This window comes from Ambystoma mexicanum, chromosome 5q, assembly GCF_040938575.1.
Source record: "Ambystoma mexicanum isolate Mex_15411 chromosome 5q, UKY_AmexF1_1, whole genome shotgun sequence".
NCBI classification, from domain to species: Eukaryota; Metazoa; Chordata; class Amphibia; order Caudata; family Ambystomatidae; genus Ambystoma; species Ambystoma mexicanum.
Window position 1 is genome coordinate 1,221,045,511 of NC_090933.1, and position 26,682 is coordinate 1,221,072,192.

Sequence of the window (26,682 nt, forward strand, 5' to 3'; positions counted from 1 at the left end):
GTCACAACAGATGACCTAAGAAATCTCACACCTTTCAATGCTACATGTAAAAAGCTGGATTATTATGTAAAAGTGGTTGGGTATTCACTTCAAATGATTTTACAACCTTCAATTTTGTTTTTGTAACCTCCAGCCTAGTGTCGTAATTTGTCTGAGCAGATGAAGTGCCCTGATCTGAAACCGCTTCCAACCAGTTACTCATCCAATCATTCATATGGTTAATCATTCATCCAAACCATCAACCACTCCAGCCACTCATCCATAACATATTCCAGTTAATTATCTACTCAATCAATCAACCGTGCAATTGCTATCCAGTCATTCATCAACTTAATCATTCATACACTTATTGATTAAATTGATCACTCATTCAATGATTCACTAAATAATCCAATCATCCATTTAATCACACATTCATCTACCTAATCACTGCACCGCAAACCACCAGAGGTGGAAGTGTTGTGCTGAAAGAAGCAATGGCCCTTATTGCGCCTGTGGTTGTATTCTGGACTTCAAACCACCTGGGAGCTCACTATGTAGAGTGCATTAATGGTCCAAATGTTTTTGTACTCATTTGTGGAATCATGGAACAACAAGTATAAATCCTGGCACCACCAATGTGTTCATTCTCCGCGGATGATGCAGAACGAAAGTACAACGTCTTTACCAGGATTCACATATTACAACTGGTAGGAATGATTTGCCGATCAACACGCAAACGTGGCAAACATCCATTGAACCATCCACCAACCTAGATCATCCTCAGGCAGACCCTGAGGCCCACCATCCTTATCTCCATTTTGAAGGAACTTACCTTTATCCACTTCTGCTCTGTACATGTGACCACCTCTGCCAAACAGTCCAACATTGATGTGGGTTGTTCTGTAACTGGGTCGGTGAATGACACACCTATAGCTATATACGTCCCAAGGATACTGCCAACTTGCAAGTTTACATACGTGGTTAGCATGAAGGATGCCATTTCATCTCAGGTGACCTGCAGGCATGTGTGCCTGCCTTTAGGCCTTTACTTGTGGGATTGGGATATCTGCTGTGTGAGTGTCTGTAAATTATGACCATGCTCTGCTGGTTTCCGATAAAGCCCACTCACTTTCTCTTGCGTTGAGCAAATAAGATGTTTGAGGTTGTTTGTGCAAGTTGGTTCACCAACAAGCAGACATTTTCGATAATTTCATGGTTCTCTGTCCTAGTGCTGACCCACTAGTGAGAAGATCTAGCAGAGCTTGCATTATAAATCAATGTTCCTGATGGTAAACAAATCACCCAACGGTCCACCGTTCTGTGTAAATTCCTCGTTGATTCAGGCTTTGAGTCAATGCCAATGCATGATGGAGTCCAAAGTGTGCCAGTTTGACATCTTTCCAACTTAAAATAGCTGCCCATCGCTGCTCCAGCATCTAAACTAGTAAAGAGTTGTAAACCTTCCAGGTCATTTATATGTCATTTACATTCTTCATTTCCAGGATATGAAACATAGTGCTTTTTGACAAGTGAGGCAGCACAGTCAAGCACAGTCATACTTACTATCAACAGAAGCACAACTGCACCATTCAGTGGGTCATCCCGGGATGTGGGCCATTTTGACAGTACACCATCATCAATTAACTGTGTGACTAAAGCGAACAAGAAGATCTTGCATTAAGGTGGAGGCTATCAGCAAGTATGAGGAGGACCTGTATACTCTTTCAAAAGAACCATGTTTGCCTCCTTTCCAGAAAAGAAAGGAACACAGGAGATGTAATGTGGTGATTTTCCTGAGCCTGTGGGCCGACATTGTCGGTAATTGCTTGCCGCCCAAGTTATGGGCTTGAGCAAAGCAACAGTCCCTGAACGCCGGTGGTGGTGCTGTTACCAACAGGGTCGGCCTGCTGCTAAGGGTAATATCAGTGTGAGCACCAGTGGAGCTGCCTACGCGGGTGATAATGGTGTCAACAACATTGAAAACAGACTTCGGGGACAACAGCACTGCGTGTTGCCAGGTCGCGCAGCAAGTTTACATTTTTGAAAAAAACACACACACCTGCCTAGGAAACCATGTGGGTGATAAGAGGTGAGGGGTTAGGGAGATTGGGGAAGGGATGGGGTGCTGGCTATCCAGGCTGCTCAGAACACAGGCTTTAACCATAAAATACAGCCGGCGCTCCGAGCATCCTTTTGGCCGATGCCCCCTCCCTCGGTGCTAATGAAGAAAATAATCTTCACATTGAAGGAGGGGGCAAAGACAGCATGTTATACAGGAGAAGGAAGGAAGGAAGGAAGGAAGGAAGAAAGGAAGGAAGGAAGGAAGGAAGGAAGGAAGGAAGGAAGGAAGGAAGGAAGGAAGGAAGGAAGGAAGGAAGGAAGGAAGGAAGGAAGGAAGGAAGGAAGGAAGGAAGGAAGGAAGGAAGGAAGGAAGGAAGGAAGGAAGGAAGGAAGGAAGGAAGGAAGGAAGGAAGGAAGGAAGGAAGGAAGGAGACCTTCATGAAAAACAGCCTCCTCCATGAGCCGCACACCCCTCCTGCAGAAAAGCATGCTTAATAAAAGTCTCCCACATAAGGGGCACCCCCATCATGCAGAAGAACATGCTGACTAAGGCTCACACCCTCCTGCTTGCAGGAGAGCATGATGAGTAACAGCCTCCCACATAAGGCATACACTCATCCTGCAGAATACCCTGGCGAGAACAACCTCCTACTTAAGGTGCACATCTATCCTGCAGAAGAGCATAATGAATAACAGCCTCCCACATAAGGCACACACCATCCATAAGAACAACATGCTGAGTAACAACCTCCCACATAAGGCACACACCATCCATCATAAGAACATGCTGAGTAACAGACTCCCAAATAAGGCACACACCATCCATCAGGAGGACACGCTGAGTAACAGCCACCCACATAAGGCACACACCATCCATCATAAGAACATGCTGAGTAACAGCCTCCCACATACGGTGCACACCCATCTATCAGAAGAACATGCTGGTTAACAACCTCTCACATAATGTACACACCCATCCATCAGAAGAGCATGCTGAATATCAGACTCACAAATAATGTACACGCCATTCCTCAGAGGAACATGCTGAATATCAGACTCACACATAATGTACACACCCCTCCTACAGAAGAGAATACTGAATAAACAGCCCCCCACAAAGGACACACACCAATCCTGCAGAAAAAAAAACATGCTGAATATCAGTCTCCCATATAAGGTGGACACTCTTCCTGTTGAAGACTAAATTGAATGACAACCTTCCACATTGTGCAAACCCATCCATCAGAAGAGCAGGCTGTAGAACAACCTATCACATAAGGTGCACACTCATCCTGCAGAAGTACATGCTAAATAATCAGCCTACCACATAAGGTGAACACAGATGCAACAAAATACCATGCTGAATAACAACATCCCATGTAAGGCAAATACCCATTCATCAGAAGTACATGCTTAATAGCAGCCTCCCACAAAAGGTGCACACCCATTCTGCAGAAGAGCATACTGAATAATCAGCCTCCCACATAAGACTCACACGCATCCTGAAGAAGAGCATACTGAATAATCAGCCTCCCACATAAGACTCACACGCATCCTGCAGATGAAAATGCTAAATACAAGTCATCCACATAAGGCACACACCCATCCTGCAGAAGAGCATGCTGAATAACAACCTCACACATAATGCACCCCACCAAACCACAGAAGTCCCTACAGAACGAGAGCATCCCCTACCAGTCTCACACTCATCCTGTAGAAGCCCATGCTGAATAACAGTCATCCAGAAACGGCGCACACTCATCGTGCAGAATAAGTGCATCACACATAATGCACACCACCATCCTGCAGAAGATCATGCAGAATAAGAGCATCACATATAAGGACCACAACCATCCTGCAGAAGACCATGCACAATAAGAGCATCCCACATAAGGAGCACAGCCATCCTGCAGAAGAGCATGCTGAATAAGCCTCACACATAATGCACACAACCATCCTGTGGAAGACCCTGCAGAATAAGAGCATCCCACACAAGGAGCACAACCATCCTGCAGAAGAGCATGCTGAAAAAGCCTCACACATAATGCACACAACTATCCTGCAGAAGAGCATGCTGAATAGGAGCATCCCACATAAGGATCACAATCATCCTGCAGAAAACCATTCAGAATAAGAGCATCCCACATAAGGAGCACATCCATCCTGCAGAAGAGCATGCTGAAAAAGAGCATCACACATAATGCACACATTCATCCTGGAGAAGACCATGCTGAATAATGCCATCCCACATAAAGAGCACACCCATCATGCAGAAAAGCATGACGAATAAGAGCATCCCACACAAGGAGCACAACCATCCTGCAAAAGAGCATGACGAATAAGAGCATCGAACATAAGGAGCACCACCATCCTGCAGAAGAACATACAGAATAAGAGCATCGAACATAAGGAGCACCACCATCCTGCAGAAGAACATACAGAATAAGAGCATCCCACATAAGGAGCACAACCATCCTGCAGAAGAGCATGTTGAATAAGAGCATCCCACATAAGGAGCACAACCATCCTGCAGAAGAGCATGCTGAATAAGCCTTAGACACAATGCACACACTCATCCTGCAGAAGACCATGCAGAATAAGTGCATCCCACATAAGGAGTGCAACCATCCTGCAGAAGGGCATGCTGAATAAGCCTCACACATAATGCACACCACCATCCTGCAGAAGACCATGCAGAATAAGAGCATCACACATAATGTACACAATCATCCTGCAGAAGACCATGCAGAATAAGTGCATCCCACATAAGGAGCGCAACCATCCTGCAGAATAAGAGCATCACACATAATGTACACAATCATCCTGCAGAAGACCATGCAGAATAAGTGCATCCCACATAAGGAGCGCAACCATCCTGCAGAAGGGCATGCTGAATAAGAGCATCACACATAATGTACACACCCATCCTGCAGAAGACCATGCACAATAAGAGCATTCCACATAAGGAGCACCACCATCCTGCAGAAGAGCATGCTAAATAGGCCTCACACATAATGCACACACCCATCCTGCAGAAGACCATGCACAATAAGAGCATTCCACATAAGGACCACAACGATCCTGCAGAAGAGCATGCTAAATAGGCCTCACACATAATGCACACACCCATCCTGCAGAAGACCATGCACAATAAGAGCATTCCACATAAGGACCACAACGATCCTGCAGAAGAGCATGCTAAATAGGCCTCACACATAATGCACACACCCATCCTGCAGAAGACCATGCACAATAAGAGCATTCCACATAAGGAGCACCACCATCCTGCAGAAGAGCATGCTGAATAAGCCTTAGGCATAATGCACACAATCATCCTGCAGAAGAGCATGCTGCTTAACAGTTTTACACAAAACATGCACCCGTGTTTTGTCGAAGACTTTGATGAATAACACACTCCGAGATGAGGCACACACCCATCCCGCTGGAGACCATGCTGAAAACCGCATCCACACAAGGTGCACACCCACCCTACAGAAGAACATTCTGTATAACAGTTTCACAGTAAAAAGGCTCTCTCATCTGCAGAAGACCCCGCTAAATAACAGCCTCCCTCGCTTGTTAATGCTTTTCCTTTGGCCTTTCTTCCCAGCCAGTTAATAATGTATTCAAATTAAACATCTTAGACACGGGCTGAGATGCTGCAGTAAATTGCTTCTGTTTAGTTGTCGGCTAACACAATCAATGCTTGCATTTTTCCACTCGCTTAATTCCACTCTTGTGGCCAATTCAGTTCTGAAAAAGGCAATTTGAATATCGGAAAAAACCTTACTTATTCTCCTCTAGTCGATAGGAATGTTTTTTTATTGGAGCCCCAGGAAAGGCATCGATTGATCCATCGTCTTTGGCGTGCATGTTAACGTTCGCAATTGTCCAAAGTCTACCCCCTAGGAATCGTGCCTCTATGACTCGTAGATGGTGGTATTGTTGACAAGTGTGGCACAATTGATCCAATCTAAGACCTTTTTTCTTTCTGTGAGAGCTCACATCTGTACATGCATGCGTTTGCGCGTGCGTGCCTGTCAGCGTGTTACAATGTGTTGCATGAGTATGTGTGTGTGTGTGCATTTGTGTACATGTATACTGGCTGGGTGTGTACATATGAGTGTGTTTTACTGTGCATTGGTCGGTGTCTAGGTGTGTGTATGTGCTATTGTGCATGGTTACTGTTTGTGTGTGTATGCTTGCATGTTTGTGTGTGTGTGCATATGTGTACATGTATACTTGCTGTGTGCGTACATGCGAGTGTGCATAAGTGTGCATGCGCATCAGTCTGGGGGTAGGTGGGTTTATATGCTACTATGCATGTGTTACAGTTTGTGTGTGTGTGTCTGTGTGTGTGCATATGTGCACATGTATACTTGCTTTGTGTGTACATGTGAGTGTTTATTAGTGTGCATTGGTCTGTGGCTGGGTGTGTTTATGTGTTAGTGTGCATGGTTTAGTGTGTGTGTGTGTGTGTGTGTGTGTGTGTGTGTGTGTGTGTGTGTGTGTGTGTGTGTGTGTGTGTGTGTGTGTGTGTGTGTGTGTGTGTGTGTGTGTGTGTGTGTGTGTGTGTGTGTGTGTGTGTGTGTGTGTGTGTGTGTGTGTGTGTGTGTGTGTGTGTGTGTGTGTGTGTGTGTGTGTGTGTGTGTGTGTGTGTGTGTGTGTGTGCACGCGTCCCTGCCTGTGTGCTCAGTGGATTTCTATTTCTGTCTGCTCTTGCCAGGATGCCATTGTTGGCATGTTTGCTTGTGTTTTTTCAAAGTACAGCTAGTGTAAGCCGAAGAAAGGCAGTGCGGTGAGGCACTATAGATGAGGATTATTCCACGGGCCCGAAGGTCTTCATGAAAAGAGGCAGTGGGCTGCCACAGTGATGCAAATATGGCCTTCAACATGAGGGGCTGTGGATGAGATTGCAAGCGGCGATGGTGCATTTGGCACTTGGTGGCAAAGTAGGTTCAAATGCAGACAGCTTTTGGCTTTAATATTTGCTGAGCAGCAGGAACCTTGTGGTATATAGAGATGACACAGATTATTAATGTAGAGAAGGGGGCGAGTGAGACACTGCAAGACAAGGAATAGAGCTCCATTGGTCACAAATGTGGTGCCCGAGAGAGCAAGTGTGTGACGGCGTTGCTAGGGGAGGGGGGCTATAGCCCCGGGTCGTTTGGTTGTAGCCCCGGATAGAATCACAGGGGCTACAATCAAAAGGCTAGCTAGCCCTGAGTCCTGACAGTCCCGACATTAGCTTAGCCATGGATCTTTTCCAGACCTAGCAACACCCCTGTGTGTGAGTCTACACATGGTGTTTTCTAAATGTCAATTCAATTAGTGTTTTCAATCGGATACATTGGAGGCTCCTTCAAGGGCTAATTTATGCAGGCTCTGTAATGAAGTGCACACGATCTGACACAGGTAATATGTCGGTAGGCCCAGATACCAGCATTTTGAGTACAGAAAGCGGGAGCTGCTCTTGGGAGCATTGCCAGTGACCATGCCAGTGGTGATCCAGTAGATTGAGACACTGAGGATGGATGGGCCTGTTCACACATCAGTGTGACTCACACCACTTGATCTTGAAACCCTGTGCCTTTCACTGCTTCCAAAACACACAGCACGAGTATACATGTCAGTAATCTTCCCTCTGTGACTCTAGACTACTGATGTTTGCAAAATCACTATCTAATCAGTATATCCACCTAGCATATTACAAGGTAGGATCAAAGTGTGCAACCTTTCACTCTCCAGATGTTTTGGACTACAAATCCCATTAGCTCTGGATGGCATAGTCAATGGTGTAGGATTATGGGAGTCATAGTCCAAAACATCTGAAGGAACCTGAACCCTGTCTGTTAACATCCTTGTAGGCCTCCTGTCTCACATACTACATTGATATCACATAACATGCATAGAGCGCGTGCTAGTGTACATGAAAGCTGCTCTAAAGTTTCGAGGGTTAATCAGTGTATTTTGTCAAACGGTTCCAAGATTTAGGAATCAACAATAACCAGACCAGCCCTGACCTTGAGAAAAAAAATCAATTCCTTCACCAATAGGTTGATCATACAAATCATTGAACACAGATATGGACATAACACATCTATGTGATTCCATCAAATCTATTTCATCCACCAAAAATGTAAAGATATTTCATCCCAAATGTATGCATGGTGAGACCCCACGTAGTCCCCCACCCCATATCCCCAATCTATGATTACCCTAACCCACGCCCCATACATTTGCAGTGAAATTCGGTGGTAATTATTTTATGGAATCAACTTCAATGATATTTCCATCCATGGAATGCATCTATACCATGCTCTTATCTGACCACCCTCTTGAAATCCTCTATGCGTAGCTTACCATACACAATGGTAGAAATCACGAACCCTATCATACCTTTTGTAGATGTTAGTCCTTGAGGACCCTTTTTTTTAAATGATGGGGTGATGGAGAAAAAAGAAAAGGGTTAACACATTCAATCTTTTCATCCTGCCGCCTAACAGCCCAATAAAGTTAACAGTAAGAGCTCTCATGTCTTTCAAAGAGCCAGTCCTGTCCAGTGTGTGTCCCTCTCTGGAAGCTTCAGGTACTGTCAAGTCTGCAAATGCATTGCACATGCTACCATCTGATGCATTTGCAACCCGTGGCCACGTGTGACGCGTCATTCGCTGCTCATCTCAGACTTAATTTCTTATGCATGGTGGTAGGGGCGTGGGGCATCAGCCGGAAGACCGTCATGCCATGCTCCCTCTCAACCAAGTCTTTCTTCTCTTCTCTGATTTTAGTGAACGGCACCTGGGACGAATGGTCTCCGTGGAGCCTGTGCTCGTCGACGTGTGGCAGGGGTTTCAGAGATCGCACCCGCACGTGTAAACCCCCTCAGTATGGCGGGAGCCCCTGCGATGGGCCGGAGAAACAGACCAAATTCTGCACCATTGCCCTATGTCCAGGTATGTCTTAAAAACATAAGCGCGTCTTTGCTCCGGGCTCTGCATATTTTGTTTGCACTGTTTCTCTGGATGTTGCCTGTTTTTGCATGTTTCCTTGATTGTTGGTGTTTGTGTTTTCTAGACTTATCAAACCACTTATAAGAGATATAAGGATCAGTATGCATTGCTAACGAGGAGGGCAAAGCCATAGTGCGGCCTATGTCTGTATAAATAATTCTTCTTATGCAGAGGACTAAGCATGAGGTCCATTCCTTGAAAGTAAACAATGTATTGTGGTCAGCCCTCCCAGTCTCCGCCCCATCCAATAACTGTGTTACATCTATTTATAAATTTAAAATTTTTAGTGCATCGCGCTACAAGCCGCAGGCCTCAGGGCGCGCACACAACAAAAAGAAACAGACAGACAACAATAACTATTAAGGTACATACTAGTATGCTAGGGGAGGCAGGGGCGAAACTCAGAAGTCAAGCAGGGGGACCAGAGAAGCAGTGTAGGGCTAATCAGGCTAAAGATTAAAAAGATACGCTTTCAAATCCTTCTTAAACTTTAAGGGTGTATCAATCAGTCTAATGCTAGGTGGCAGTACATTCCAGGCTCAGTGCAATGCAGGCGAAGTGCAATGAATGCAATGCATCTTGTGCAACATTCCATTGGCTCGGTGAACTATATGCAATGATCTAGAGCTCATTAGTTCATCTCATCATCTGATTCCTTCCATCAAGTCTTCAAATATGAAACAGTCCTCTCCTTTCCCAACCATACAAAGAAACTTCAGACTTATCTAGCCAGCTGCCTCACGGTCATCTAATGCTGAATGGGGACACAGTGTGTAATACTTAATCCCACTAGGGCCTTGATCATTTACCGCCCCTATTTCACTTCGCCCAAAATCTTCCCATCGTCTGCTTATGTCCACTCATCCCACCCCTTGATGCACAACGTTTCAGTGCTTTTCAGTAGTGAAAAAGGTCTCCAAGGTTATCACCTCACCTTCCACCAATGTCCAATACCACATGATCCGCACATATCTTTACCTGCCACTTTGCCAAGACCAGGCTCTAGTCATCTTGAGCAGGGCTACTGCCACAACATATCGGTAAGATAGTTCAGCTTGTTAAGCGCTCCTTGCAGCGATCTGTGTTTGATCTGTAGGTCACAGGTTCAAATCTGACAAGGTCATCTCAGCCTTTCATCCTTCTGAGGTTGATAAAGTACCAATTTCGATTGGGTGATAATAACAATAATTATGTATGTAAATGTGTGCTGTGTAAATGGCTTTGGATAAACGCGCTACATAAATAACACATTATTATTATTATTATTATTATTATTATTATTGTTATTATGATATCGTTCCTCACATTGCAAGGCTTCAAAGAAGGTCCTAATCCACACCTGTCACTGGCTATGCACCCGTCTACACCTACAGACATCCAATAGGCAGGCCCACAGGGTACCGCACTCAAGTTTCTCGTTCTAGAATTCAGATCAGTTATCACTTTCTGCACCCTCTTTTTGCACACACCATCTCGCGCTTCAGAGCTCCCAGTATGCTCTCGGCCATCTCCATATTCACAAGCTTTCTTTCATGTCAACTTTCTTCCCAACCAGCTGAGCCCTGAAGCACCTCCTCTATGAGCTAGAGGTGACAGCTCTTCTGCATTTCCCACCCTAGGCCGAGCATATGCTGAGGTCCCCCTGGAATCGAATGTGTAGTATTTGTTGTACCCGCTGCAGTCGTCTCAAGATGATGTCTTACAGGCTCCTCTCTACCAAATATTACTAGGGTATTTATTGAGCGTGGACCTAGCTTTGGGAAGCAACAGAGAACTTTACAATCACAAGTACAAGTACATAGTGAAAGAAACAGAGACACAGGGAGCTAACAACGGGGCAGGGGGAGGGTGGGCAATTTGGCAGCAAGGGATGTGCAAGAGTCCAGAGAAGTAAACAGGTGGGAGCAGATCACCACGTCTCAGGTGCAATGTGGAGTTCATAGTGTGTGGACCTAGGTGTTGCGGAGGAGATATTCCTCAAAGAGGAGGGTCTTGAGCACGAAATGTACAAGTGAGTGGGTGAGTCTGAAGTTGACTGGGAACGTTTCTGAGCCTTTGATCTTAGACAGAGAAGACCTGTCTTCTGGTTCTTTCCTTCCTGCACCAGTGCAGTACAAGTCTGCACATTACCTTATTTCTGGTGGATTGTAGGCCTCCGGAGATGCTGAGTTTCTCAGTGATCTTGTTTGGGGACTAGAGGGTGACAGCCTTGTAGATACTCTATGTCAGTGACTATTCACCTCTGAATTCGTACATGTCATTGGATTTCCCCGCTAATTTCTGTTTGACATTCTCAGAGGGTACGTAAACACAGAATTCACATAGAATATGGGAGATTTAGAAAAAGAAAAATTCCCAATGAAAACCATTGCCACCAAGTGAACTAGCCACAGGTGTGAATGCTGAGTATGGAACTTTAGCATTTTATGTGGCTATTTAGAAGCAATTCAACAACACTGGGAACACACTGCAAACACCAAACAGCACAGTAAGCACTCAACAGCACGGGAAAGGCTACATTAAAAAGAGCTCAACATCAAGAACAGCCCTGCATATTACTTGAGGTGCCTTCAACCAAACCGGAAGTGTTCGACAACACTGCAAGGTGTCTGTGGCACTGTGACGGCTCCACTCCATTGGGGTTGCTTGCCAGCCTTGAATGCATCGACAAGCACTAGAAGCACTGGAATCAGTGCACTGGAAGCAGTCAACAGCAGTGGAGGTCATCAAACTCCCTGGAAGTGCTTGCAAAAAGGAGCCGCGATGGGAGCGATCAATAGCATGGTGCAGCTAGCGGGATGCTCCACAGCACTTCTCGCAGTCAACAGATGGGAGAGTGTCAAACAGCACTGAAAGCCTCTGTTGCACTTTTAGCTCCTAACAGTGTCCCTAAGTTATAGCTCACATTTGAAATCCATAGCATAGCTGCTCAAATCATAGCCGAAGTATGATGTTTATGGGGATTTTGGCAGCCATTTTGTCTTGTTTGATCTATTCTATCAGCCTTTTTTTAAAGTAGATGTGATGAAGTTTAATAATACTCCCACCACTTACTAAGGTTTTTCCACCTCTTTTAAATAACTGTGTATTTTATCAAGTCCATGTTTGAAAGAAAATGAGTGGTATTTACCAAATAAGTGTGCCATAGTTTGCCGTTACTGGGCATATGGCACTACATAAGAGGACACACATTATTAAGACACTAGGCATCATTACCGCCTTGCCGGACCCGGTAATTGCCCATTGCCGGTTGCTGGTATTTATTACTCCCCATTCCCATTTGAGCCCCATAGGCCCCCATAGGGCTCAATGGGAATGGGGAGGCCGGTAGCACCGGCACCGTTAATAACAGTGCTGGCGCTACCAGGTAGGTCTGCTCGCGTGCGCGGGTCCGCCCGGTCAGTCCTCGTATTTTGCTGGTCCAGTAACTATGGTACCAGCAAGCTTACTGGTACCATAGTTACCGTACCAGCAAACTTGTAATGAGGCCCAATATGTATTCCTATTCATGCTTGGTGTGGGGAGGGAAACTAAAGACCAATGAAGGAGGCATCGACCAAAAACTATGTTGGGTACAACAGAAAACAGGGGAATGTCAGGGCACCCCAAGACAATAATTCAGGTGTTTTATGGAGAGTGACAGGGTACAACATTGAGACTAAAGCTGCAGAGCTGGATACATAGTGGGGGATGTAGTTATGGTAGCATGCAATGTAGTTGGGAGCATGGGATTTGTAACAGGAAATTCATGATGTTGAGTCTGGGGCAGGGATGAAATCAGCAACGCCTAGGTCACAGGGAAGGATATTTACAGATTGCATCACTTTTATACCTGGGCAAAAAGACAGAGTATCTTTATATGTAGATAAACAGCCACACCGTGCATGCCAGTACTGTAGTGGATGCCCTTACTTAGCACACTCATTAGTACATGCAAGTAAATACATATAGACACAGGCCCAAAATAGCAATGCTATAGAGTAAAATTGTGTCCATGAAGTAGCCCACAACATCTCCATGATCCATTGATATTGTCCAAAATATCATAAGGTTCAAAGGGAAGTAAGGACACATCAATTAAGAATGTCTTCCTTAAAGAAGGGAAAATAACAACAGGGTCAATTAAAGCTCAAAGAGCCGGAGTGGCAACTGCCTTCCCAAATCGTAGGGAGATACTGGTACACAGGGGACGGTTTGCTGGGGAAAAAGGTTTGTCAGCTTGCCAATCAAGGCAAGACGGAACAACTAATGGGAATGCTTGAGCGGTGGTCCTGCTCTCTTGGACACAGGGTAGAAAGCTGATCTGGTGCTCTTTTGAGACACCCAGACCCCACCGGTGGAGAGCCGGGGGTTAGGGGGAGGTGTCGTGTGGGATATCTAACCACAGGCGATGATGGACGTGCTGCCTGACTGGAGGGCAGTCTAGCTGGTGTGAGTGGTTTTTTGGTCACCAACAGCCTGACAGATGGAGGGGGTGCGGGGGCCAGGAATGGGGGTAGGGCAACCAGCACTATTATATAAAAGAGTGTGAGAGGGGGATTAAATCTCGTGATCTTGGATCTAGATGACTAGGAATGACAAGTGCAAAAATGGAGGCATCAGGATTTTCTTATGATTTTATTCACCCTGGTGACTCGAAAGTTCCTTGCAGATGGATGGTTGCCCGAAGAGTGGATTGAGTGATACCAAATTTTTACTAATTACTACTCGCGCTCTTTTTTTATAATAGTGCTGGTTGCCCCACCCCCATTCCTGGCCCCCGCCCCCCCCCTCCATCTGTCAGGCTGTTGGTGACCAAAAAACCACTCACACCAGCTAGACTGCCCTCCAGTCAGGCAGCACGTCCACCATCGCCTATGGTTAGATATCCCACACGACACCTCCCCCTACCCCCCGGCTCTCCACCGGTGGGGTCTGGGTGTCTCAAAAGAGCACCAGATCAGCTTTCTACCCTGTGTCCAAGAGAGCAGGACCACCGCTCAAGCATTTCCTTAAAGAAGGGGGCACACTTTGAAGTAGGTGGACCTGAGTGATCTGTTCTGCAAGACCATTAAATGACTATAATAATGTCTTCTCTTCACATGAGGTCACTGGAGCTGCATGCCCATCATCTTCTGACACAAGCTAACAGTTATAGTCTAATGTACAATTTCCCTATCAAAAGAAGTCATTTATCCTAAGTGCCACCCCTGATAGTTTCTTCACACGCGTCTCCTCTCAGAAGAATTAAGGCAGGTAATTGCCTTGTTACAATGTGAGCCTTTGGCCTGCACAGGTCCTACAGCGTTTAATCGTCAATGGAACCGATTATTATAATTTTAAGAAGAAATGGTTCATTGTGCAGTCACATGGCATGATTCCAGAAATACCAGCTATGGTTCAATGTAGGGCTTCTCCAGCCAGCCAGCCCCAGGGGCCATCATTAGCAGAAAGATCAGCGAATATCAAAGTTCAATTATTCTGAAGCCTCTCCATGTGTCTTTCAAGGTAACTGTTTATCCACTCGTCTGTCTAGCTTTCCATCTGTCTATCTTTCCATCTGTTGGTGGGTCGCTCCCACCAGTCGCCTATATGACCAATATGCATATCGTTGACTATGGTTTTATAAGTATCTATGTAGGTGGCCACCAGGAAACCTTCCTGCAAAGGGACAAGGGCAATGGGGCTAGAACAAAATATCAATTGAAATGATCAATTCTTTTTATCTTGATATTGATGAGAAAATGAAAGGCAGCCGAGAGGGCTCGGGAGGATAGCTCAAAGGTAACGTGCTCACCTAGGAAGCAAGACGACACGCAGCAACACAGGTTCGATCCCCGGCTTCGTGCTTAGAAACCTCTCGGTATTAAGTGTGTTATAAATAACCAATCATATCACAAGTAAAGGGAAGGATGTAGCGAAGGGGTCGATGCTAAAGGGAATACAGGAGCTTTTGTAGTATTGAGGTTTGTGGTACGGAGGACGAAGAGTTGAAAGAGAATGAGACAGGGTGAAATGAAATAAACAGAGAAGAGTGGATGAGCAACGATGTGGAGGAAATAGAGTCAGGAGATATTAAAAAATGGGGGAATGAAAAGGGCGTGAGAAGTCGGTGGAATGCAACAAGGTACAGAAACCAATTTTGAAAAAAAGAGCAGTCAACATTCAGATTGGTTAAGTAAGTGATGATTGGCTAATCAAATGAAGACAAGTTCTAGAGAACCAAGAAGTGTGAGAAATAAGGCAAAGAACGTGCATATAAAAATAGAAAGAATGAGAATCCAATGCAGTCCAAATAGAATCAGTGATCAGGAAATCACACAATTCGATGCAAGGTTATCATCCGCTGTGGACCTCATTTAACTACTCTGGGTTCATATATTTTTGGGGTATTTTAGTTGATGGAAACTGGAACGACTGGTCAAGCTGGAGCGCTTGTTCGGCCACCTGCTCCAACGGTACCCAGCAAAGAATTCGTGAGTGCAACGGGCCGTCCAATGGGGGTTCAGAGTGCCACGGCCAGTGGGCAGAAACACGAGGCTGCTTCGACAGGGAATGCCCTGGTAAGTGCTTGACATTGTATCACTTTATCGTTATTGAACCCACAAACAATTGGGTGAAAAACATAGAATGCATAATTTTCGCTGCCTAAGAAGCTAACTTGATTTTGATGAATCATCAGACATGCAACAACTGTCAATAACTTTCCCCTTGTAGAACTAGGGATATTTCAGCAGCCACTAGTCTTCAGGATCAGTTTTTCCATATATGGTCACCATAAATCGCCCACATTTGATCGTTGGGTTTTGCATTCCAACACACTTTGGCCGGGTCTAAAAGCTTGACGAAGCTCTGTTGGGAGCGAAACATTCTGGTTTTCTGAGTGCTCGTTCTGGTGACACGAATTTCATAAAACAAGCCCTGAAGATAGCCCAAGACTTGTGGCCACATACTTTTCTCCTGCTTTGGTGTTCATCGGGAGCTTCCAGAAGCAGTAGCCAGCCCTGAGGAGCAGTTGCATCTATGCAGTAGAAACCTGGGCACAGGATGTGGGTGCACCACGACTTGTAACACCTTCCATGCACTGCTTTGCAGCCCCTGTGATTCACCAAAGTTGATCCCCGACCCTGTGAAAATATTCGTGTCTCACGCACTTGGTAATTTAAGTGTCTGGTTATTTGCACTTGCCATCAACCGTTGGTTATTTTCAGGATTGTACTAGAGATTGTTGAAAAATGTATAGTTGTGTGTCATAAAGTGTAGGATTGTGTGATCCCACTTTCTGCTATGTCAGTTGGGTGACAGGCATGTGTTGTCACTTTCGCTACCTCTTTGATTTTGGAGAAATGGTAACTTACTAGAAGGTATTGCTGATCAATTCTGTGAACTTATGTCTAAATTGCTAGGTCAATGGAACAACTCTGCATGATGATCAAACTGGGATTTGGCAATGAAGAGGTTTCAAGCATTTACTACTTGCCACACAGCTTGACATGGGTGCATCCTAATGGCTAGTTTAGGTGGCTGTTGATAAATCTACCAGGCTCGTTGACTAATGGTTGGATTGGCTTTAGTGACATGGCCGCCTGACAAACAGGACCCGCTGCAACATTGCTCCAATATTTAAGTGGGAGCACAACACATCTCGACCACACACGCCTCCACAATTAGAAGGTGACACAGCCAAACACACCATCCTCCAACCGTGCACATTGCATCCAGCTGCATTACTGGGTCGGCAGACCCTCGTGTAATGGCTAGATCCCCCATGCCGCTCTCATACTGTGAAATTGATCATGCAATGTCTTGCTGGCCCCCTTGTGTCCCAAGACCACAACCTCTGAAGTGGATATCAGTTTGCCAAGTATGCATTAAATGGTCCTTTGATATGCAATGTTGGACCATAGCATCTGGAAATCTGTGTCACTGAAAGGACATACCTATGGCAGATGAGCACCTTACAGAAGATTAATAACAGTAACAATAGTGGCAATACTACCCTCCAAACCACAATTTAGCGGAAATAAGTTCCAAACTGGGATAGCTTGAGGCAACTTGTACAGTAAGTTAAATATTCCCAAACTGTCAGCAATCCACAGGGTCTTCAAACTGTGTCTCTCTGGCTGTTTTGAACTACAACTCTCCTTAACCTTCACTATAGACAATGCTGGCTAGAGCTGATGGGTGTTGTAGTTCAAATCATCTGAAGAGCCAAAGGTTGTATACTCATGGTCTGCTGCATTCATTTCCTTATAAAAGAAATACAAAAGTATACCTTGCACAATGCACAATGTGGAATATCTTCATATGTGAAGCACTGTCACTGATGCCCTTTGTCAGGGACTGTACACAGTATAACGTATGTTTACAGAATGTCTCATTTTACATCACATTACATATGATGCAGTATGGACTCTAAGTGCCTGTCCCAGGGCAACAGAAACATGCTATTATATTGCACTTCAACAACTCTCAACTTCATCTTTTACAGTGGATGGAACATGGTTGTTCTGGAGCTCCTGGGGGAGCTGTTCGACCACGTGTGGTGGAGGTATGCAGATGCGGGACCGACTCTGTGATGGACCATATTTTGAGGGCGAGAAATGCCAAGGACCTTCGGAGGAAAATAAAGAGTGCAATGATAACAAATGCCCAGGTATGATCTCCACTTCAATATATCTATGCCAATGTCCTTCTTTAGAGATTTTTTTCTTGGCGCAAAGCCTTTGTCCTTCCTTAGAGATTGATGTCCTGGCTCAACCCCTATGTCCTTCCTTAGAGATTGATGTGCTGGTGAAAAGCCTATGCCCTTCCTTAGAGATCGATGCCCTGACATAATGCCTATGTCCTTCCTTAGAGGTTGATGTTCTGGTGCAGAGACTATGGACCTCATTACGAGTTTGGAGGTAGCCATGCCGCTTTTAGGAAGGACATAGGCCGACTTTGGCGGGCCAGGTAGTTCCCATTCTCGGGACCGGGAACCCGGTGCATCCCCATTCCCATTTGAGCCCCCATAGGGCTAAATGGGAATGGGGAGGATGCTAACAATGGGCCCATTAATAACGGGCTCGTTGTTAGCATCCTGGTCTGCTCGCGGGTGCCGGTAAGGACGTCTGGTTGGACCAGACGTCTTTACCTCCACCAGCGAGCAGACCCGTAATGTGGCGGCCCGTAATGAATGGTGCCGGTCCCTTACCGGCACCATTGATTACGTGGCCGCCCTCCTCGTAATGAGGCCCTATGTCCTTTCTTAGAGATTGATGTCCTGGCACAAAGCCTATGTCCTTCCTTAGAGATTGATGGCCTGATGCAAAGCCAATATGCTTCCTTAGAGATTGATATCCTGGTGGAAAGCATAAGTCCTTCCTTAGAGATTGAAGTCCTGGTGCACAGCCTATGTGCTTCCTCAGATATCTTTGGCCTGGTGGAAAGCCTATGTCCTTCCTTGAGATTGATGTCCTGGTGGAAAGCATATGTCCTTCCTTAGAGATTGATGGCCTGATGCAAAGCCAATATGCTTCCTTAGAGATTGATGTCCTGGTGGAAAGCATAAGTTCTTCCTTAGAGATTGAAATCCTGGTGGAAAGCATAAATCCTTCCTTAGAAACTGAAGTCCTGGTTCAAAGTCTATGTGCTTCCTTGGAGATTATTGGCATGGGGTAATGGCTATATCCTTCCTTTGAGATTTTTGGCTTGCAGCATATAACATCTTGCCACCGGCCTAAGAACCTTTTGTTGACTTCTGTTTCAAATTTTACATTGTACTTATTGGCCAAGGCCCTGTTGGGTGGTAAACATCATACAATCAACTGTGTGTCATCATATCATTACATTGATGTCTAGGAAATGATGTCATGCTGTAATGAGGAACGTCAGAGAGACTTGTGGATGTGATCCTCTGGAGGTAACCAGTTCAGCCTGATTTCTTGGCATGAAAGTACATATTAGCAATAGTTGCCAAGTGTCACCCCAACAAACCCACATTGCAACTGTAAATGTGATGTAGGATGAGATGCGTGCCCTGTCGAACTTCGGCAAAGATCCATTCACAGTTCTGCCTAACACATTGCAAACCCACAATTGCACTTATGCATTCCATGATGTGAGAGGAGGGAATTAAGGGCTCGTCTGGCCTCAAATATTGTATCATGAAAAGAGCATAAGGCATCTTGTCAAAATGCATATTGTATGCAAAATACTTTTGCCAGAGAACATTGGCACAATCAACCCTCTGGTAGAGAGGAGCCCTCAGAGCTTTGCGCTTGTTTTGCGTAAGGGCTAAAGGGGTCATCTAGATCCACAGATGAAGGAACTATGGGTACATCACACTCAATATCAGCTGCAACTTATCCTGTAGTCTGTATTAAGTTCAGTGATAATGACAGGCCCTGTGCAGGTGTGCCCCTTAGTTATTGGATGGATATACCATCACTGCCGGCATTAACACCGCACAAGAACAGTGTGCCTGGCAGCTAACATAGCAAACATACACCATCTCCTTTAGATCAACTCCAAACTTGCATATTTGGAACCAGAAAACCTATAGCAACACGTCATATTCTTTATTAACATTTCAGAGCCTCATGAAATCTGCCCGGAGGAGACCTACAACTCGGTGGTCTGGAAAGAGACGCCTGGTGGGGAGGCCGCTGCTGTTCGATGCCCACGCAATGCCACCGGTGAGAAAAGTGACCACTATTCACCTCTGTGTTACTCAGTAGGACGATCCAGGGCCCCTACGCCTTGAAGGTGCCCAATCACATCACTGCAATACCCTCCTATCACCTATTGGCGGCACTAAATACGACCACATGGCAATACTGTTGCTAACACTGCAAGCTCAATCGTTAGACCAAATAAAGGTGGATGACAAAAAGATCTACTTTGTAAACTTGATTATAACATGTCAGAAATATAGGCACAACATATTGACGACCTATATTTGAATAACAAGTGTATCCCATGAACTACTCAGTCACAGCCTGCCTCCTAATGCCAAAACTCTTTGAAGCAGATAGCCTGTACTTTCTCCAAACATCTCCCACTTTTACCATGGGAAGACACTTCACATATTCATGGCCCCCCACATCCTGTTTGCCATCCCGTTTCCGTTGACCCTGTATGTCCCAACCAACCCCCCCACCCCAGTTTCTACCCACCATGTTGTATACTTTTTTGCCATTACTTCTGGCGTTGTATCCGTAGGCTTCTTCACCGCCAGTTCATCTACTCATAAACACTTAGCTGCCTACACTCACCTTGGACACTGCACTGTTGAGTAATTTGCTCTTCCACAGGTTCAAGGCCTATACCTCTTGGGGAACTATGATATGTGGCAGATCTTTCAATGCCTACCCTTACACCCTACTCTGCTGCTCTTGTTCCTTCTCTGCATCTACCTAGGGCTGATCCTGAGACGATGCACCTTGGATAATGGAGAAGCCTACTGGGAAGGACCCACCTACATCAAATGCGTGTCCCTGGATTACAGAACTGTTCAGCAGATGGTAAGTAGGGACAGTGGGGGCGCAGGGGGGGGGGGCATTGCACCCAGCAGCATACATCAGTTCCAGGTCTTGGACAACCTCAGTCGGCAACACAGTCTCTGTGTGTTTGCTACAAGAACCTGCCAGTGGATGCTACTATCAAGTCCCATTTCATTAATATAAACCTAGGGTAACATATGCTAGATAATAGATTGGAAAGGTATGAGGAGTAGCCCGCACTTCATTTATTTAGTGTTTCTTTGGTGTGCTTTGTCTTCCCAAGTAAGTCTTTTTGTACAGCGGCCACATACACTTTAAGTCTGATGTACACAAGGCGCTGTTTATTGTTTTCCACAAATAGTTTTTCCATTAGCGGGTTTGCAATGGATACTCCACAGCTCACCAAGGCTCATCCTGAGAGTCACTTTAATAAGACTAGTTTGAGAAAGTATGCTGCTTGCTCGTTGCCAGTCATGTCTTGGCAGGTGCTAAGGTATGCTGGTTGCTCATTGCTAGTCATGTCTTGGCTGCAGATATGATATGATATGATATTTTATTTGTATCGCGGTCGTACTCAAGTGTTTCAGAGCGCGACAAGGCAAGGGAGAGGAAACAGGAGAGAACAAAACAACAATCTTACTAGGCCCAGTGACATTGAGAACGTGCAAGTGCATGGGAAAGGGAAAGGCGGAAAAGTGCATGGAAGGGGGAGAGGGGAAAATGCAGAGCAGAGGAGAACAGATACATAATAATATATACAAATACATAGATAATGGAGCAATAAACGGGGTAGTGTAGCCAGCAAATGGCAAGTTCTGTGTTTACAGCAGCAGAACTGGGTAAGTCTGATAAGTGCATAAAAAGAAGAGAATGGTGGGTTGTGGGGGACTGTATGGGTACAGATACAGTCCCCAGTGCAGGGGATACCAAAACCGCTACCCGGCGTCTCATGCCCTTGTCATACTTCCATTTTCTGGGTGGGTTGGGTGGGTAAATCACAACGCGGTCCTTCTCCTTCCCTGCAAGCTGTACCCGAGGTGGGTGTGCTTTCTTCTTGTTGTGCCTCTCCTACTTCGAGGCTCTCCTTATAGTATGCTAAAGTATGCTGGTTGCTCTCTGCCAGTCATGTCTTGGCAGGTGCTAAAGTTTGGTGGTTGCTTGTTGCCAGTCATGTATTGGCAGGTTCTTAAGTATGCTGTTTGCTCGTTGCCAGTCATGTTTTGGCAGGTGCTAAAATATACTGGTTGTTCATTGCCAGTCATGTCTTGGCAGGTGCTAAAGTATGCTTGTTGCTCGTTGCCAGTCATGTCTTGGCAGGGACTAAAGTATGCTGTTTGCTCATTGCTAGTCATGTCTTGGCAGGGGCTAAAGTATGCAAGTTGCTCATTGCCAGTCAAGTCTTGGCAGGTTCTTAAGTATGCTGTTTGCTCGTTGCCAGTCATGTTTTGGCAGGTGCTAAAATATACTGGTTGTTCATTGCCAGTCATGTCTTGGCAGGGGCTAAAGTATGCAGGTTGCTCATTGCCAGGCATGTCTTGGCAGTTGCTAAAGTATGCTGGTTGCTCGTTGCCAGTCATATCTTGGCAGGTGCTAAAGTATGCTTGTTGCTCGTTGCCAGTCATGTCTTGGCAGGGGCTAAAGTATGCAGGTTGCTCATCACCAGTCATGTCTTGGCAGGTGTCACCTTCTCCAATAACCAGGGGTCCCTCTTGCTCTAGAAGGGCCATTGATGCATATGTTACATAGTGTAATTAAATGTAATGTAAAGCAGTCTTGTTTTGTTCAACTTTTTCCATTTTGGTGACCTCTTGTCGCTAAGCCCTGCATGAGAGTAGGAAGGGGAATCTGCTGGAAGGAGAAGGAGAGGCAAGATGCGAAACCGGAAGTGGTGATGAGTGAAGAACGTGCTTGCATGTTTTAAGCAAGTTGCGTTGAGGGCACTTGGATGGTGTGAATCCATACAGGATCCATCAGTGTTTTCATCCTTCCAGGATGGTCTATCCTGACGATAAGGATGTTTTTCAAGCGCATCTTGAGTGCTGTGTGCATTAAGCTGGCGGAGGAGGTGTAGAGTTTATATGGTGTAAGTGTGCTGGCGCAACATGTGCGGCTGTTCGATGTGTGCAGCATAAGGAGGAAGGTAGAACTGGGAGCAGGTTTCTGATGGGCTCAAACCATAACTTTGAGTGGCATACATATTTTGACAATGATAAGGATGAAGCTCCTTAGATGATCATTCTGGGTCTGTATCTGGTTGCCGCAGGAGATCTGATCGTCCTCACATTGTTCTGAAAGGTCCACCAGACTGTAAAATCTAACACATGCCTTGCATCAGATGCCCACCACGGCAACGAAAGTTGCCATTTTAACTTGTCCATTTGATCATGCATCCTGGATAGCCTGCAGAATGAATCCTCCTTCTGTTCCTGGATCCTAAACAATAACCTTGAAGAAAACTGACACAGTGATATGGTTCAAAATAGAACAATATTTTGCTTCATGGTATTGTGTTTGCACCCATTGCTTACCACTTTGCAGCACTGTGCATAGCAGTTGTTGCAATCACCCATCTCAATAGTACTCATTATATTGACTAGGAGGGATGAAAGCGTAGTTCGGGCCAGCCGGGATTCAAACCTCTGACATGCACTGTGTCAGAGGCCACAGAAGCATGTGCTTGAACTCAATTAGCTCAATTCATTGCCATTTACATATAAGGCTGCTGAATTAATAGTTCTAGCCAATAATAATGTGTATTTTCAAGTGTTTAATGAAAAGCACATTGTACTGGAATGGATATAGTTTACTGCTGTAAATGCACAGTTCGTTAGCCGTACACTTCCAGGTTAGCATACCCAGGTATTGACCCACATGGACATTAACATCAGTAATTTCCGGTTGCCTTGTCATCTGCGGCCTAAGAAGGAAAACGTGGAAGGTAAGTCACTGGGGCCACCGGGCCCACTTTCTGGAACACCATGTATCTCGCTTGTAGAGAAGGAACCACTCAATCCTGAAACAAGACCATCTCCTCAAAGACCTCTTTGACCCTTTGGTTGGTCTCTCGTCTCTGGTATGCTCCTTCAGTTGGATACCATTCAAGAGACCTTCCCATCCGTGTAGTGCCTCATCTATGTCTCTTTGACCCTTATGGTTGATCACGTAGCTCCAGCATGCTCTGAGAGTGAGAGACCATCCCCTGGGACCTTATTTGTATTTGTATTTATTTGATTTGTATAGCGCAAACCAGGCCCAGAGGCTACCGGGCGCATATCTTCAAGCAGTGGTTATATAGCAGTATGACATTGCACAGAACAGTAATTAAAGCAGTGGAATACGCTTGCAATACAGGTTAGGCAAGCAGTACCACGTAATCAGGTTTTCAAAGTGTCGATTAGTCGGCTAAGGTGACTAGCCAAAGTTTGGCTTTGTGTTTGAATAGATTCAGGGAGGGCAAGTTTCTGATGGTGAGAGGCTAACTCCTCCGGCTGTTTGGAGCTTGTATCAAAGGATAAGTAGGCTCTGGCATATGGCACTAAGTGACCGAGGTTGACTATATGTTAAGGGCTGCTCTGATGGCGTTATTTTGTATGATCTGGAGTTTGTCGAGATTACATTGGTTAGTGCCTTGGTACAGTGCTTTACAGTAGTCAAGTTTGGACATGACCAAGGTCCTAGCAAGGGTTATGCAGTTTTGAGTAGAGAGGAACGGGCGACATGCTGTAATCAGCCTGCATGTGTAGGCAGATGCAGCTGCGACTGCATTTGTTAATCTGTGTAGGGAGAGGGTAGAGTCAAGGTAGATTCTGAGGGTTTTAGTATCTTTGGAGACTCTTATGGAGGTTCTGTCGATATTGAAGGAGCTGAACAAAGGGTTCAGCTTATTAAGTCATTGCTGTGTGCCTAGGATGAGGAGCTCTGTCTTGTCATCATTAAGACAGAGCTCATGTTGTGCCATCCAGGCTTGAATGACATAGTAGATGTCATTTAGGGATTTGGAGTCTACTGTGTAATCACCCGTGATAGGGATTAGTATCTGGGTGTCATCGGCATAATTGGTGTAGGTCACACCCAGATCATCAAGCACATCAAACAAAAGTTTAGTGAAAACATTATAGGGGGTAGGGGATACACATGAACCTTGGGGGACCCCAAAGGTACTGGCGCAGGTTCGGCTGAGGTGGTTGGGGAGAATACTCTCATATGTCTGTTGTCCAGGAATGATTTAATCCAGTTGATTTAATCCAGTTGATAGCATTGTCAGAGAAGTGTCCAGGAACGATTTAATCCAGTTGGTAGCATTATCCTTGTAGTGCCTCTCTATGACTCTTTGACCCTTACAGTTGGTAATGCAGCTCCAGCATGGTGCATGAGTGAGAGATCGTCTTCTGGAACCGTCTAGTCATTTCAGTGGCTCTTCTATGACTCTTTGACCCTATGGTTGGTCACGTAGCTCCAGTATTCTCCTAAAATGCAAGACCATCCTCTGGGACCTTCTAGTCCTTGCAGTGCCTCCTCTCTGACTCGTTGACCCTTATGGTTGGTCACGTGGCTCCAGTATGCTCCTTGACTGGGAGGCCATCCCCTAGGATCTTCCAGCCCCTGCAGTACCTGCGTTATGATTCTTTGACCCTACGGTTGGTCATGGAGCTCAAGTATTCTCCTTGAATGCGAGACCATCCCCTGGCACCTTCCTGTCCTTGCAGTGTCTCCTCTATGACTCTTTGACCCTTACGGTGGGTCATGTAGCTCCAGCTTGCCCCTTGCATGAGAGACCACCCCCTGGCACCTTCCTGTCCTTGCGGTACCTCTCTATGACTCTTTGACCCTTACGGTGGGTCATGTAGCTCCAGCTTGCTCCTTGCATGAGAGACAACACCCTGGCACCTCCCTGTCCTTGCGGTACCTCTCTAAGACTCTTTGACCCTTACATTTGGTCATGTAGGTCTAGCATGGTTCGTGAGTGAGAGACCGTTATCTTTACATTGCCTCTTCTTGACTCCTGGTAGCTCTTTCCTAACCATCTGCTCTTTCCTCCCTGGGGCTGATGAGCTCAGGCCTTGCTAGCCCATTCACCTCTGCTCACACTGGTGTCTGTAGGTACTTGCCTCTTATGTCCTCTCTCCCCTTTCCTGAACGGTTGCCCTCCTTGTTATTTGGCTGCCTTCCTATGCCATGCACTAGGATGCTTGTGGTATAGGTTCTGTTGTGTACCCCCCTCCTTTATCACTATCCTGATCCAACTGTGACAAGGGTTAGAAGATCTGACCCTCCCTGTCCACCTTTACACTGGTGAGTCTGCAAAGAGACTGTGTTTCCCAGAGGTTGCCTTATATATCATCCATAAAACAAAAAAATAAATAAGTAAATAAATAAATAAATATATACATGTGTCATCATATGATTTCTTTATGTGCTGACTATAAAAGCCTCATTTTGGAAGAAGTTCTGGTTTGTTTCCACTGCCCCCTGACTGAGAGTCAAATGAAATGTTAACGTTTCTTGGCACATTATCTAAAAGTGTATTGACCATGAACACAACTGTGTCAAAGGCCAAAATGACCATTCCATTTCTGGTGCCCGCATTCAGAGCTGTTGTCTCTTGCATAGTCCCTAGTTGCATATGCAAGGTCACATGCGTTATTCCCTGCACCGGGATAGAGGGATGATTAGGGTCATGCGAGGTAGGACATGCCGTATGGGTGTTGCTAAAGGTGACTGCCAAGTTGGAGATGAGATGCTGAAGGTGAAATGTCAATAAGCGGATTGATGCTCTATGACTGATGCCTAGAACAGATGTCACACTGTAACCAGGAAGGATGTTTTACCACCTTTGGTCCAAGATCACAATGCTGAAACTCTTCATTTTTTGAGACCACCAATTAGGAGTCAGAGGAGTTTAAGCTTTAACGCCATACCTTCATACAGCTCATTAAATGCAAGCATAAGCAAACATGTATCTTATTGTCCCATGTCATCATTTGTTTTCAGACCAGGGAACATCTTGCAAAGGCTCAGAGAGGGCTCATGGGAGAAGGAGTGTCGGAGGTTATCCAGAACCTCGTGGAGATCTCTCAGGACGGAACCAGCTACAGTGGCGATCTGCTGGCCACCATCGAGGCCCTCAGGAACCTGACCGATATCTTCCGCCGGGCCTATCACAG

General features: G+C 45.6%; 1 protein-coding gene across 13 annotated transcripts in view; it reads left to right on the plus strand.

Annotated features, from left to right (window-relative positions):
* Window positions 1-26,682, plus strand: part of ADGRB1 (adhesion G protein-coupled receptor B1) — a 698,686-nt gene that overhangs the window by 332,799 nt on the left and 339,205 nt on the right. For all 13 annotated transcript variants that reach the window (XM_069621727.1, XM_069621731.1, XM_069621729.1 and 10 more), the window contains 6 exons: window positions 8,832-8,996; window positions 15,431-15,595; window positions 17,524-17,688; window positions 19,610-19,711; window positions 20,436-20,539; window positions 26,510-26,682. The exon at window positions 26,510-26,682 is cut by the window's right edge and continues 22 nt beyond it. In XM_069621727.1, coding sequence (XP_069477828.1) covers window positions 8,832-8,996; window positions 15,431-15,595; window positions 17,524-17,688; window positions 19,610-19,711; window positions 20,436-20,539; window positions 26,510-26,682 — 874 coding nt within the window. The remainder of the gene's footprint in view (window positions 1-8,831; window positions 8,997-15,430; window positions 15,596-17,523; window positions 17,689-19,609; window positions 19,712-20,435; window positions 20,540-26,509) is intronic.